This window comes from Malurus melanocephalus, unplaced genomic scaffold (assembly GCF_030028575.1).
Source record: "Malurus melanocephalus ecotype Western Australia unplaced genomic scaffold, MMel_1.1 scaffold_22, whole genome shotgun sequence".
Lineage (NCBI taxonomy): Eukaryota > Metazoa > Chordata > Aves > Passeriformes > Maluridae > Malurus > Malurus melanocephalus.
The window spans coordinates 3,593,111-3,608,229 of NW_026623254.1; the positions used below are offsets into that span (position 1 = coordinate 3,593,111).

The window sequence follows — 15,119 nt, forward strand, 5'->3', positions numbered from 1 at the left end:
CATTGAAGACTTTTTTTCATCCAACTTCATTGGGGCAGCTCAGGTCTGAGGAAAAACAAATCAGTGTCAGTGGTAATTTTTTAACTCTCGGCCAAAGATCTTGGTTGCTGGCAAAGCTGTTCAAAGGTTGTTCTTCTAGGGGAGAGGAGAAGGAAGGGCCCAGAAAACAAAGTTCTGTCCCTGGTTGCTGAGGAAATCTCTAAGAGCACAATTGCTGTTTGCTGGGATTTAAGCCCCAGCATCTCTCTGACTTGTAGCCTTGCCTGTGGCACATCATTCCAGGTGTAGCAGCAACAGCTGCTTGTGATAGCAATATTTGATGATTTAACCATTTGCTCAGTTTTCTCCTTGTGAACTTCCCCTGCTCCTTTTTATTCTTATGCCTCACTCCTTCCCCATTGTCATCCATCCAGTGGAAATTATCTATCTCAGCTTGTTTCTTCCTGCTTTCTTAGTTCCACTGCTGACAAACCACAACTCTCCCTTCTTTCTATTCTTTCCTCATTTCTATCACTTTTTGTTATCATCAGCCTCTCTTCCCTGTTTCTCTCMTGTACTCTCCTTCCAGCTTAGAACTTCCTCCTGCCTGCCTGTGACTCAGCCACTTGCTGTGTGCATGCTCAACCCTTCTGCCTACTGAAAGCTGGAGATCAGGATCCCACAGAGACCCCCAGCTTTTTGCAGAATCCAGTCCATAAGAACCAGTTTCCATCCCAATATGAAAATTGTAATGCGGTTCCAGCTATCTTGTCTTTCTGTTTGCACCAGGAAGTGCTGTGCCAAGCAATACTATCTCCTGGTATTACCAGAAAGACATTTCAGCTCACATTCCACCAGTGTCTGCAGAGCTGTGCCTCTTCTGAGAGATTGTGAGGCTTTTCCTGTTTTTGCACGATTTTATTTCCACCATTAGTGTTTGTAATCATAACCTTGCAGATAGGAACTTGTCCTTAGTCAAACTCTGTCTGACTGATCCCATTCTCCAGTGTTTCAAACTCAYCCCATCCTTAGCATTAGAAGAGCCTTCCCACCTCCATCACACACAGGTTTCCCATYCCCTGAGAAGTCAGGGATGATGATGGACCCCCTTGAGCTCATCCCACCCCTCTAAAATGCCACTGTGGATGGGTCTGGCAAAGCAGCCATGTCTGTGGCTGGACTGTACGCACCACTTTTGTCCTATTCCACGGTGTGTCACATCTGCTGACCATCTCTGTGCTCCTCATTCCTTCTGACTCACCCAGAAGAATGGATACATAACCAGGGTGTGGGATGCTCTCCTCTCCCCACTGCTGTGGTTCAGAAGGGGATTGTGCTCCTTCCTGCTCACTTCCAGCATTCCTGCCTTTTTTCCGCCCCCTCACCTCCCCAGCACCAGCCAGCATCTCCTTCCCACCATAGGCAGCCGCTTGAAATAATCCTTTATGAAATCTCTTAATTCTAAGGAGCTATTTAGGGACCAGTGTTCAAATCCCTCTGAAATCCTCTTTTTCCTGAGGGCTGCAAAATATAAAACAAATGCCACGACCCCCACCCTCTGCTGCAGCGGGGACTGATGTGGGCCAYGGGAAAGGCAGGATTGTTCCCTTGCTGCTCAAGAACTGCTACCCYTGGAGATCTGGGTGTGATCCTCTCCCCTGGGACAGGGGAGCTCTTTCTGCTGCCATTCTCACAGATGTGCTCCAGCAGCTGGCAGCTGGTTGGAAAACAAGTGTGCCATGTCCATGACAGGATACAATACTGTGTGGCACTGCAAGGCTTTGGCTTGCCATCCTCCATGCAGCTTGTAATCTCTCCACAGCTCTATTAAATGGTGTGTTGGGAGCAGTTGTGCTGTGCATCAGGAGTGCTCTTAAAGCTGGTGTCATTCTGGATGAGCAATTTGTCCTTATCCGCTGCCCATTCCAGGGGGATTCTCTCAGGACTGAAGGATCCTGGTTGCATTTGGTGGTGATGGCCATCACTAAGGGGACACATCCACTGTAGTTTGGCTTGTACTGAGGGCTACCAGCTTGCACCAAGCACTGCGTGCCCTCCTCAGGAGCTGAGAGCGTGGTGCTCAGCACTGGGTGTTGATACCAGCACTGGAGGCCACGTGGTGTGCCTGTACAACACAGCAGGGGATGGGGTCCACCCCAGCATCCCCACCGCAGCCCTGGCTGCCACGGGCAATGTGGGGCTCCTGGCAAGTGTGTGTCCATCATCCCTGTGATGCTGTCAGCTGGAAAGTGTCCATGTCTGGAGATGCTCAGGAGAGGTTAGTGCTCCCCGCGCCGATACCTGACAGCCATGACGCTGATGGAGATGCTTCCTGACAGCCTGGCATGATGCCACTGTACTGCCAAGRAAATGGCACCAGCACTCACCGGGGCCCCAGGGACCAGCCACAGGCCCTCGTGGGGTGGCACGTGCCCCCACCACAGCCCCTGGGGACAAGCAGCCCTCACCCTCACAGCTGCAGCCCTCTGCAGAGTGGTCATGGAGGGATTTCTTCTGCGGTGTCAAGGTACTTCTGCTTCCAGATGAAAAAAAMCAACTCATCAAGAAGGGACTTGTCKGGATCACTGGTGTGATGATATGGGGAGCAGGCTGGCCTCAGAGGGTCCCACAGCCAGAACACAGGGACAGGTAAACTGCTGGGGGGGCACTGATGCCTGAATGCTGCATCTCCCACAAGCTCAGGGGYCACTGGCAGAACAGGGTGTGGTAGCACAGCTGGATTTTTTTCTCCCTTTGAAGGCTGTGTGTCTTGGAGAAGGCTCTTGGCCAGTGTGTATTGCATCGAGCTGTCYGGGAAAATACAAATATCCCTGAACTGACCCCATGAAGAAAAGCACCTGCTAGTTTTGTGCTGACGCTGCTGACCCAGATCCAGAAAAATCTTGCTCCATATCTGTCCAGATAAAAGGTAACTCATAAAGTGTAAGCTCATCCCTTTCTATCAACCCAAAGAGCATTGCCTGCTCAGTGGCTCCAGGGCCCCTGACACAGACTTGGGGGTGGGTACATCAGCCCCTGGACTGGCCCTGGGGTGACAAGGGCAGGACATGGTGGCCCCTGTACCCCATGTCTCAGCACACAGGCAGTGCTGGCTCCCTGCCTGCTCTCTTCCCATCCCCGGGGAGCCCATGTGTGCYTTGGACACAGTTTGCTCCTGTCTGAATGGCTGAACCCATTCTGCCATTCTCTTGTCTGTGCATCCTCCTCTGGCACACGCCAGAGCTGACTGACACACCTTGAAAAATAGCTCCGAGGTGTGAAGGAGGTCAAGAACTGTAGAGGGATGACTGCACTTGTTTGGAGAGGGACAACATCCCACTCTGCCTCTCTCTGCCCCCATAATGGTGCCACCATGTCCTGGACAAGCAGCTGCTCTGGGTCACTGCCTGCCCAGCCCGAGGCACAAATGCTTTGATGTGTTTTTGAAGTGCATTTGGTCCTGCAGSGGGGAGAGAAAGAGCTGACATCTCTGTCCCCTCTGCACTTACTGCAAATGAAGGGATTAGGAGTTATAATCCAAGATTCTTATTTTAAAGCGGCTTTTCAGCTCTGTGAGGSGAACTTCAGCGTGATGCTCCTGGGGGAGGTGGTGACGGCAGCTGTCACAGCCCCAGTCACCACGGGTGCTTGGGCATTGGAGTGGAGGCTCAGTGGCACTGGAGGATGCGGGTGTGGCTGTAGGAGCGACATTTCTGCAGGGAGTGGGAGAGTGTGTGCAGCAAGGCCAGGGTACAGGGGGTATGTCACCACCAGGCACTTGCCTTGGCACCCGGGAGTGCATCCAAGCACTGGGCAAGTGCCACTCACCAGCTGCACTGACGGATTTACAGGGTTTTCCAGATGTTTTGAGCTGTGAAGAGAAAGAGTGGGCTCTTTCTTTAGGGGTGGAGAGCAGGTCTAAATTAGCCAGCACCACTTTAAAGGAAATTATCCGGGTGGGCAGCACGGTGAGAGACATGTGACAGCCCGGACACCCTAACAGCATCTCAGCCATTGCCTGCTGGGKGTCACATGCACCCAGCCCGTGGGGGCTGCCCCATCCCTGGCAGYACTGTGGACCCCAGGATGACCTTCCAGCTGTGGGGAGTCCTCTGCCAGASAGAGCCTTGGGATCTGAGTGAGATCGGCTGCTGCCAATCCCCTGTGGCAGCATCTGTTCTTGGGATGCTGAGTACCAAATCACCAGCMCAAARCATCCTGCAGCTCTTGGGAAGCTTTCTGTCCCACACTGCCAGCAGTGTCTGCTCTGGAGAGCATTTCTTAACTTCTTCTCCTTCTTCCCACTGCATCCATGGCAGACCTGTGCAAAATGTCAGCAAAYTGCTGTTTTTTTTTCACTGGCATCTCTGCGTCCTTTCCCTCTGCTAATTATTATGGCAGTGCCTCTTCTAGGGCAGGTCGACAGATGGCTGGGGTTTTATCTTTGAACAAGCTATTTAAATAGGGCTCTGGCTTTTCCCTTGCACATTTCTTTCCTGGCTACATGTCCTGAGCTGCTGGATGGGTTGTCCTTTTCACTAGGGATGCCAGAAGTTGTGAGCTGAGACTAAAGGCTGAGGTCAGATCCTAGGAGATAAGTTATTTTCTTTCCTTTTAGAAGGAGAAGATAATTTTGCCCTGGTTCATGTGACCTCACAGAGTGCTGTGTTTTGGATTTAATATGAGAATAATAATGATAAAATGTGGATGTTTTAGTTGTTGCTAAATAGTGCTTACCCTAAATTAAGGGTCCCATTCTCTGCCAGTGAGGAGAGGCACAAGAAGGTGGGAGGAAGCATGYCCAGGACAGCTGATCTGAACTGGCCAAAGGGATATTCTATACCGTAACACTTCATATTCCATACATAAACTGTGAGGAGCCGTCTGGGAGCTGATCACTGCTGGGGGATGGGCTGGGTTTGGGTCAGGGGGCGGGGATCAATTGCATTGTGCATCAATTGCCTGTTTTGGGGTTTATTCCTTTCTCTTATTTTCCATTATTATTATTATTATTATTATTATTATTATTATTCAGTTATTAAACTGTTCTTTTCTCAACCCACAAGTTTTACCTTTTTCATCCCGGGAATGGAGATGGGAAGAGAGTGAGCAGCTGCAAGGTACTTAGTTGCTGGCTGGGATTAAKCCACAAGRTAAAGAGCTGAAAGGTACTGAAAAGTCAAGCCTTTCATAATGGAAGGGAATAGGAAGGTGTACATGGAATATCAGGATGGGAATATCACTCAAAATGTTCTTACTGCTACTGCCTTGCTTCTTTTTCCCTGTGGAAGATGACCCTTTTGTTCCCTGTTTTGTGGKTTTTTTWWAAAATGAATTTGATATTGTTTGGGACACCCTAACCTTCATGAGGAGGAAGGATTAGGAAGACAGGACTCTTGTTTTCAAAGTGACTGTGCCCACTGTCAGACCCCAAGGCTGGAGCATGGGTGCTGTATAAAACAAGATCCTGCCCTACAGGATCCGGCCCTACATGCCCGAGAACATTCCCAACTCATGGCTTGTATGGCTTAAGACAGAAAGCACAGCTCCTCAGACAGCTTATAGCTGCACTCAGTTGCACTCATTAGCTGCAGAAAAGTTGCTTCAAGACCCACCAAGTATGACAGAGTTCCCAAACTGGTTGAATCCCACAGTTCTGCTAACCCTTCATGATCATCCTTGAGGCACCTGCTTGTTTTCAGCAACCTTTCTCAGGTCAGGCAGGTCTATGTACATGACTCCAGCTGCTGAATTAAGGATCTGGGCAGTGACTTTACAGAGGGGCACCTCTTCCCCAGCAGCTGGTGATGACAGGAAACCTCAGTTTGTGGGGAACAGTGGAGCCTGACTCTGTGATCAGCTGTGCCCCAGGCACCCCCTTTCAGCACAATCTTCCCAGAGTACCCCAGATGAGGTGCRAAGGGACCCATAATGCCCTGCACATAACATTGACACTGCAGGTGCAGGGGTTTGTGGTGACCTTCCTGTCACCACATTGCTCCACTCTCTGTGTGGGCATTGGGATGGGTCTCTGACCCAGAGGCAGCACCTTCAAAGCAGGAGGCAGCAGTGAAATGCTGAGTTCAGTGGCAAGTCTACATTTTGCTTGACAGGGGTGGATAGGGCCCACTTACRACAAAGCATTTGAGGGATGTGCTTAATTAAGAATCCATCTGAAAAAATTCAGAGAAGAATTGCATCTCAAGAATTCTCTGTGGAAAAGAGCAGTGTATTTTGATCAATTCCAACCACGCTATTATCAGCTATTGCACATGATGGATGCTGTATAGATGTAACAGGGTACAGATGCACTGTGACAGTTGTGGTACTTACTTTTTGGGTTGCAATCCTTTGTACCAGTGCTACACTTTTTGGGTTGCAATCCTTTGTACCAGTGCTACCTATATATGTTTACGTCATATCCTTCCCAGAGAGACTTGCCATTTTCCAATTAATAATAGTATCTATACATTGGAGCAAGTGAGGAGTATTTCACATATAGACGATCTGGTTTTATTGCTTTCAACTTCCACTTTACAGCCAGGTGTGTAATCTAAACATCAGCCAGGAACTTCAATAATCTTCTGTTTCAAAACATCTTAGAAAACGACTGTTTGGGATGGGCTGATTTATAATATATCCGTGGCACACAAAAACATAAATGGAAGCCTCTGAATCCCTGGGAAATATCCTGTCTGTGTCTGWGAGGGATTTCTGTCCTCCCAAGTGTTTCATGGTGGGCCTGGAGATGTAAGAGATTATTTGAAGCCAGCAAAGAATTTGAAAATTATAGACAGGGGTTTTTTTAAGCAGGTACAATGTGAATCCAGCATCTGTTCGACTCAGCTGCAGAGATGTAGCTTGCCTTCCCCCACCCATGGCAGAGGAGAGCTCACTTTGTGTGCATGTGCTTGATTCCCTCTCAAAGGTCAGCTTCATTAACCTTGGGGTTATGCTTTGTGTAAATACGCACTTATATCTGATCTGCACGGGAAATGTTGTTCTCCTTACGTGTCTCCCATCCCAATGTTCCCCAAGCCCGAGCCTGCATAGCTGGTGAGATGTTCTGCGTTGGTGCCGCTGCAGCCAGCACAGCTCTTCTGCTCAGGCAGCACATGGCTGTCCCTGCCCCACAGTTTTGTCCAGCATGGTGTGTAGCAGTGCCCACACGTTCTTTGAGGTGTAGTCCTGCATGTTGGCAGGTGCTGTGAGCACTGCCCCATGGTGTGTGCTGCTGTCTGGTGCAGCCACATGTGCTGCAGCACTCAGCCAGCAGTCAGTGCTCAGCAAGGCTGTGGGGGCCTCCCTCCCCAGAGGTGCAGCCTGCATAGCTGCATCTAGCAAAATGGACGGAGAAGAGCTACGGCATAGAAGGGCTCTGCCTTCCCTCCTCACCGCTTAGCTCTCTACCTCACTGCAGGGGTGAATTTTACAATTAAGTTGCCACCTCCTGAACACGTTTGTTTCTTCCTGGTTTCCTCTGGATCTGATCCTCAGAGAGCCTGAGCGCTGAGCTAGCTCCTGCTGCGTTCGACGAGAAAGCAGCAGTAGCCAGAGAAGGCAGCCCCCGAGGGCAGCAGGGATCCAGGATGCTCAGCACTCCACGGGAGCACCCCTCGGTGTGTGGCCGTGCACCTGAACACGCCGCTGGAGCCCAGGGACACCGGGGCATGGGCTGAAGCAAAGAAGACATTGGCGCACAAGTGACATAGCTCAATATAATTACTAAAACTCTATTAATTGAACAGATAAAATACCTCTGATCTATTTTTTGTTATTTTTGTTACAAAATATTAGCCATTTGGACTCTTTGCTAGGTGYGACCACACGGCTTTTCCCAAAGGAAGCTTTTGTTGGTGATATTTACAGCAGGAGACGGGTACAGACAGACAGGTGCTTTCAAAGCCTACTCACAGGTAATACTTCTGTTGTTAGATTTTAAAAAGACACATTCAGATGGGGTCGTGACTAGTGTTGAAGAGCTGGGTGACTTCAAAGCTGCTGTCCCAGGTGTGGCTGCAAAAGAGAGGGCAGGAGAAGGACAGCTCTAGCTCACAAAACACTGCCGGCAGTCCCTGGAGCCTACACTAGCACAGTGAGGCAGCTGGTGGAGTGGGAGACGAGGGGGAGCTTGCTCAGCAACTTGCATTTCAAAGCAGAGACTCCGCCAAGCAGCAGCAACCTTTGTTTAGGGCTCAGATTTGCTTTGGAAACCTCAGAAACATGTGCAGATAGTTGAAGGCTGAGCCTTCTGAAAAACATGTAACAAAACTCAAACCCTTATGGTTCAGAGGTTCTCAAATGCTTCCATATTGGGTRGTTCCTTTAAGTATGAGTGTTGATGAAATTGTGGTTGTGGACCATACCCACACGTTCCATCTACAGGAAGGAGAGAAAATGTGAAGAGTGGGATGCTTTGAAAGCCCTGTGAAAGCAGTAAGTGTTSCTAACCCAATGGCCCACACTATGGCATTAAAAAGTACTACAGCAGAGGACAAACAAGGCAACAACTGCATTAAACCCAAATGGTTTGCAAGGCTTATTTCTCCTGTCACATTTTCCCATCCCTTTGCTACTGGTGCAAACAGATTAACTCCACTGGGCCTGCAGCAGCATGAGGAAGCACCAGGATAGAGCCTGATGTAACACAGCTCAGTCTCTCCTACTGTTCAGCAAAGCCACCTTCTCGTTCGGCCATTGACTACCTGACACTCACTGCAGAACGCTTTTCACTACATTTCTCTTTTCTCACTCCCCACTCTCCTTTTTTTTAATACAGAAGGGCATGAATTTGGCAGCAAAAATACACTGGTTCATTTGGGTTGAGCTAATCTCTGCAGCAACTCCCTGCCTGACTCCTCCACCTGAAAGATTGTGCTAGGTTCATGATCAGAATCACTGCTGTCAAGAGCTGGTGATTTTTCTTTGGGCTGGTCCCTCCAGGTGGGCTGTGTTACACATTTTGTCCTTCATTAGGTTGTCATTGAGATGCTCCTTCTAGCCTGCACCCTGTCAGTCTGTGTGCAAGGGTGTCTGTTCACAGCTGTACAGCTACACTGAGTCTGTGTGTCTCGCTGGCGTGTGGGAGGACTGTGGGAGCAGACAATACAGTAGATCAGACGAGGTGCAGATATGTTTTAAAGTGCTTGTCATCCTTCGAGACCAACCTTCCACAGGAAAAAAAAAAGAAATTAAAAAAAATTCCGTATTTTGAAGTGAAGTCTGAAGGGCTCAGCTCCACAGTGGAATTTTGACCAACCTGTTCCATGACAACCTAGAATAGAGTAGTTTTGTGCCTCTCCAGCTAAACCTAACAGAATATGTGGTAGCCAGCAGGCTACAAGACAGTGAGGGTTACCTACATTTGCTTCTCTGTCCAAAGCTCAAGGCCAGCAGTAGCCTCTGCAAGGTCAGGGAAACAGAACCAACTTGCCCTGAGAGAATACTGTGCCTCAGGTACCTCAGCAATTCAGTTCACTYGCTTCTGCCCTTCATCCAGCATGGAGAAGGCAGTCTCAAGGCAGTTTCCTTATTCCCTCTTAAAATTCTTGTAGGTCTCCCAATCAATTATTAAAGCAGCAAACATCTCGAGTAGGAACTTCATAGGCATTGTTATAAATATTTTATCTAAAAAAATTATTTCCTCAAGTATCTTAAGGTTTTTTGCTGTTGTTACTTTGTGTTAAATGTCAAGTAAAATCTAATTTATTTATTTATTTTAACACGCATACAGAGCTTCGTTGGCTCACTGCACTCTGGAAAAAAACCCAACCCCAAACTAGTACTGCTGTTCCTCTCAGTGAAATAACTGCTGGGGAGGGGGGACATTGCCAGTCCCTCCTGAATCCCTGTTTCACTGCAGCAGTGAGCAAAGACAGCAGCAGACACACACTGCATTGACCAGACAATGGCAGATGCCACACATGCTTTCTCGGGAAGCTATGGGCAGTTCAGATGAGGTTCTGGCTGCTGAGAGGCAGCAGGGTGTCACCCTGGAGGGACTCAGCAGCAGACCAGGCCAGCTGTGCCCAACAGCTGGCTGGGGGGTGAGGGGCTGAGCCCTGGCCAGGGGTGATGACCTCTCCCAGCATCCAGTTCAGGATGTGGAGCATCCAAACTGCTCTGGGGGACTGGCTAGGAGTAAGCTTCTCTGGTCTGAAGGGAAACTGGGCTTCTATTCGAGGTTTTCTTACAATCTTTTCTGTCTTCTGCTTCTGCAGTCTTCCCTGAGGCTGTGCTTGTGGACTCTTGGTCAGTACATTTGCTATTGCAGATAAAAGTGGCAGCCTGGTGCCCAGCTGAGCAAACAACTCAGACCTCTTGGCACAGCCGGGTCAATAGGTCAGGCTCAGACTGAAGGGGACCTGGCAGTGAGCAGGCTCCTGCCCTGGAGGGCTGGCCAAGTGCAGGAGACCTTTCACTCCAGCCCCTGTCTGCTTGCCTAACTCCAGCTGGGCTTCTGTCCAGCTCACACATGTGAACTCCCTCCCCTGAACATTCCAGCACAGCCAGCAGGCRTCCAGGGAGCACTGAGGGGAGCTGAGCCCATCTTTGGTGACTGTRGCTTTTGTCACTGGCAATAGCCCGAGATGAGCACACTGGCACAATTCCTAGGGAAATTGTTGTGTGGCTTTTACCCCACAAGGTAAAAGAGAGTTTTCTGCATCTGTTTTCACTGTTTCCCTTGTCCTGACATTTTGCACACCCCCACCACTGGCAACAGCTCCTGCCATTCCTTACCCAACCGTTGCATCATTAGCACTCAGTGCTCATGTCTCAGCCTTGCATGGGAAGGAAGAGCATTTCTGTCTTTCCCTCATARAATAAAATAAAAATAAAGGCCCTAAAAGGCATTCTGTCCTATTTTAGAATCCTAAAGTTGATCTTCTTAAGCCTCAGAGGGAGATAGAATGAGTGAGTGAAACCAAAGCCTTTAAGCTAATTAATACCTTCCCTCCCTACTGCTCAAAGAGATTTTTTTTTCTAAAAATATATCCACAGCCCATTTTTAATGCTGTCTTCCTTCACATCAATGTCCTCAATAAGGCAGAGGAGCTGAGCTGTCATCACTATCTCGGGATCTGCCCCTCCTCTCACTTTGAAGCTGGGATAGAGAGAGAGACAGAAGAGGCCTTGGAGTTGGGGATCTGGGTAGATTTCCTATAGGAAGGGCTGATGGAAGTAAGAATATAGCCAGGCAAGAGATATAGATGGGACCTCACGTGAGTGGTCTCCAAAAAGCCCCTTCCCTCTAACACAGGTGTAAGAGCCCAAGTGAATGGAACACCCACCCCAGAAGTGAACGTAATACTCGGCTTTGCTTTTAGAGTACAAAAATATAGGTGGGCAGGAAACACAAAACCAGCCAGAAGGAGGAAAGCAGAGGTGGGTCTGTTTTAGATAAGACAATCTCTGTGTGTGTGTGTGTATGTGTGTGAGAGAGAGAGTGTGTTGAGGTGGGAGGGCACCTCTCAGTGCCATCTCTTTGGAAAAGAACACATCCATTCCAGGAAGATCCCTGGACTGAATCCCTCCCTTCTGCTCCCTCAGAACTGCTTGGTGTTTCCTTAGTAAGCATGCGCATACATACACTACCATACAGGTGTATTTACATGTGGTGAGGTCTGCTAGGTCTCAGCAGAGGTCTCTGGTACAATGCTCCAACATAACAACAGAAAAAGTTTTGGTGTTCAGTGAGGCCATCTTTGTGTTGTACTGCAGCTCAGGACAGTCTCTCCTCCTCTCAAGCTCTCTTCCACTGGTGCACTCCTTCACTTGGAGCCGGCTGCTGCAAGGAGATAATACTTGGAGAGCGATGAGGAGGAAGCATGGTGAGTGGTGCAAGTTCTCAGCTCCAACTTAGCAGKTGGGCAGCAGTGGTGGCAGGGAGAACTCCACCCCGAGGAGTGCCCCAAGGTCGGCCCTTGGTATGGGTGAGTCCGTTTCTCTCCGAGGCTGGCGAAGTTTCAGGGTGGGTGCAAACCTATGGCCAGGTAAATGCAAGGCAGGAAAGGAAGTTGAGGAGTAGGAAACGGAAGACACGGTGCCTAGAAAGCAGYAGGTCATCAAGCCTCTCAGGAACAGGGTAGCAAAGTGCTACATGGGGACAGCACGAGCACAGAGGCCAGCTGGGCTAGCAGAGTGTGAGGATGTGTGAGCATGGAGGTTGGCAGTTTCTATCGACGGCTCCTYACAATTAGCATCATCTTGAGGGGAGACAGGGTAAGAGTTAGGTCAGTTGGCGCTTTTTTTTCTCTTTTCTTCTTGTTTTACTAAAAAATAAATCACAAACTAGATCTCTGTAGGCAGAAAGGGTCCCCGGGAGGAGGTGCGGAAGGGAAGCGGGGAAGTCTGTGCTGTTTTGGTGCTGGTGGTGTGGCTACACGAGGCTGCGTGAGCCACTGGAATGCCTGCGCCTCTGAAGCAGGGAGCTGGGGGGGCAATACTGGTGGGGGTGGTTGTAGGGAGGGGGTGGAGGGGGCAGGGGAGGCTGATGGACCAGCTTCATGGGGGTCCCAGGGAGCCCACTGCCCACACCATGCCAGGGGGTGGAGGTGCACGAGTCGGAGGTGACGTAGCGTGTCAGAGTCTGGTTGAGGGCCGGCTCCATCCGAGCGAGGCACGGCTTGTCCAAGACAATGACTTTGACAATCTGCTGGCACTGTACAAGTGTCCCCACCGAGGCGGGGTGCGAGGGCACCAGTGCTGTCTCCAGCCGCTCCCTTGGCATGTTAAGATGCATGCTGGGCTGCATTCCACTCTCGGGCCCCAGGGCGGAGTTGTGCTGGTACGTTTGAAGCCTGTTGTGAATTGACACCTAGTTTAGAAACAGCCAAAGAAGCATTAAATGTTACAAGACTTTTCCCATCTGCTGCTACTGGCTGCCCTGAATCCCCGCCACCGGACAACCTCACATGCGTTCAACCCTCCCTCCCTCAAAAATCCAGAATAGGTACAACCCTGGCTGCACAATCCCCCTCAAMAGCCCCATTGTCCCTGTCTAGGCCTAAGTGCCCCTGTCCTTTCCATCATGTCAAAGGCAGCAGAGCCGGTGTTCCCAAATGCAGTGCAACTTTGATTATCCAAACCRCACAGGGAACACAAATCGACTCCCAGAGTGGAGGCATCCGTGAATTCTAATGGTAATGAACRGACCTCAAGGTCATGCCTTTGCCCCCACCAGCAAAAAAGAGAGGGGGACCAGACTGCAAGGTTTCAGATAATCGAGGCTGTACRCTTCAGCAGAATGACAGCAGCAGAATCTGAGATAGAGAGCGACAGAGAAACTCAAGCCTTTCCCAGCTCCCTGCCTTTCTGAGTAGGAAGGTGYGCCACATGACTGGCTAATTTGTTTACAAAGGAAAAAGCAGAAACCTGACATAGTCTAGCAAAAGGCAGCTCCCTCTGATCCATTTGATGGTTTGTCAGTGAAAGGAAATGGTTTTCAAAAAAGGAAAAAAGAAACAGAAAATGCCCATCTAGCTCATACAATGATAAAAKAAATTCATGATGAAATGGCAGCAGATTAGATAATTTCAGAGAAATGGAAATGCTTCTCTGCTGGTGCAATAATACTTGGTCAGCTGAAAGCAGGTAGGGAAGTAGGAGGTCATCAGGGTTTCCACAGCGAGATGCTGATAATGGAATCAAATAAGAGAGCTCACTGAGATCAATCTAAAAAGGAGGAGCTGGCCTGGACAGTAGGTCCCTAACAGGGGACGTGCAGCAGGAAAATGATGCTTCCCAAATGATGGATGAAGTTTTAGTTCCTTCTGGCAAGGACATGGGCTGATGGAGACCCCAAACCAGAGCGAAGTTGCTGGCTCAAAACAGAACATCAGTCAAGTGACAAGCCCTGGGTAGGAAACAAGTGCTTGCAGATGGATGTGGTGCTTCCAGCTAGGCAGGGGTACAGGTGGGACAGTGGGGCTGCCCTGATGGTCTGGCGGGGTCGGCAGCAGCACCAGCACCTGGGAAGGAGAGGATATGGAATGATCAAGCTTCCCACCATGCTGGAATAAGGAAGAGCTGTCTGCCCCTATCCAGGCATGGAGGTTGCTCMGACTCACTGCACAGCAGGACATCATGTCATGTCGATATTTATTCAGCTGGTGGAACACCCCAAAGGAAAAACTGGTTGCTGGGCCATGAAGTGCAAATGACATTAAGATACATGGAAGCCATTCTACACAAGGAAACACTTCTCCCGACAGGAATAGGAAACTGGCTGGCAGAGGCACCTTTCCCAGGAAGGGGGTTTCTGCAGGGAAATAGGGCACTCYCCAGGGAAAAGAAGCAGCACCCACTCCCCACAGAGAAGCTGAATTCTTCAAGTAAATATATGTTGACAAGAGGAGAAAAAACTACCCTGGAGAAAGGTAAGTTCAGGATAATGGAGATATTCCAGACAGAGAGAGTATGAAGTAGTAGGTAAGATTTTCAGTGTGAAGATTGCATTTTCCTGTTTCCTCACAGGCAGTGGGAGTATGGGTGTCTGTGAAGAAACAGGCAACCCACTGGATGCTAGACCTTCCTGCAAAGAAAGATATGCACAGGACAGCCAAGCTCCCTGCCTAGGAAGATGAAGCTCTAAGGAAAGTCTGTTGTACAAAGGCCATGCTTAATCCCCTTCAGGGGGATGGAGAGACAGAGCTGCAGAGATTGTGCAGGAAAGCTGGGCTGCAGGGAATTTGCATGTGATGCTGCATGGAGTTAGCATGTCAGGGAAGTCCTTAGTGGGGTTCTGAGTCTCCCCATAAGCAGTGGGGTGGRTTAGTCTACAGCGTTTTGGAGCTTGGTCCATGAAGGATGTTACAGTTATAAATACGGATTGAAAATGCTTTGAAGTTTAGTTTGGATTTGAAAGTTGTATTACCCGTCCTAGCAGTAACTTTTAATTGTATCTCTGGAAATTGGTAAAATTGTCAGTCTGGCTGGGGAGGCATTGATTAAAACCTGAGAAAAGAAACAACAGAGAATGTGAGAAGAGCTGAAGTGAGAGAGAATTACTTACCTCAGCTGCTCTGCACTCTACTTACCTCCACTGTGCTGTCCGAGACCTTCTCCCCCAAATCCTTCTTGCCTTTGAAATAAAACAAAAGATCTCACTCATGAGGTCTGCCCCTCTAGYCAAGAACTGG

General features: G+C 49.3%; 1 protein-coding gene across 1 annotated transcript in view; it reads right to left on the reverse strand.

The window, feature by feature from the left end:
- Window positions 1–12,224: 12,224 nt before the first annotated feature.
- The window catches only part of IQSEC3 (IQ motif and Sec7 domain ArfGEF 3), a 94,224-nt gene continuing 91,329 nt past the window's right edge, over window positions 12,225–15,119 (reverse strand). The window contains exons 13-14 of the mRNA XM_057390090.1: window positions 15,018–15,061; window positions 12,225–12,796 (exon numbers count right to left, since the gene is read on the reverse strand). Coding sequence (XP_057246073.1) covers window positions 12,359–12,796; window positions 15,018–15,061 — 482 coding nt within the window. The 3' untranslated portion in view covers window positions 12,225–12,358. The remainder of the gene's footprint in view (window positions 12,797–15,017; window positions 15,062–15,119) is intronic.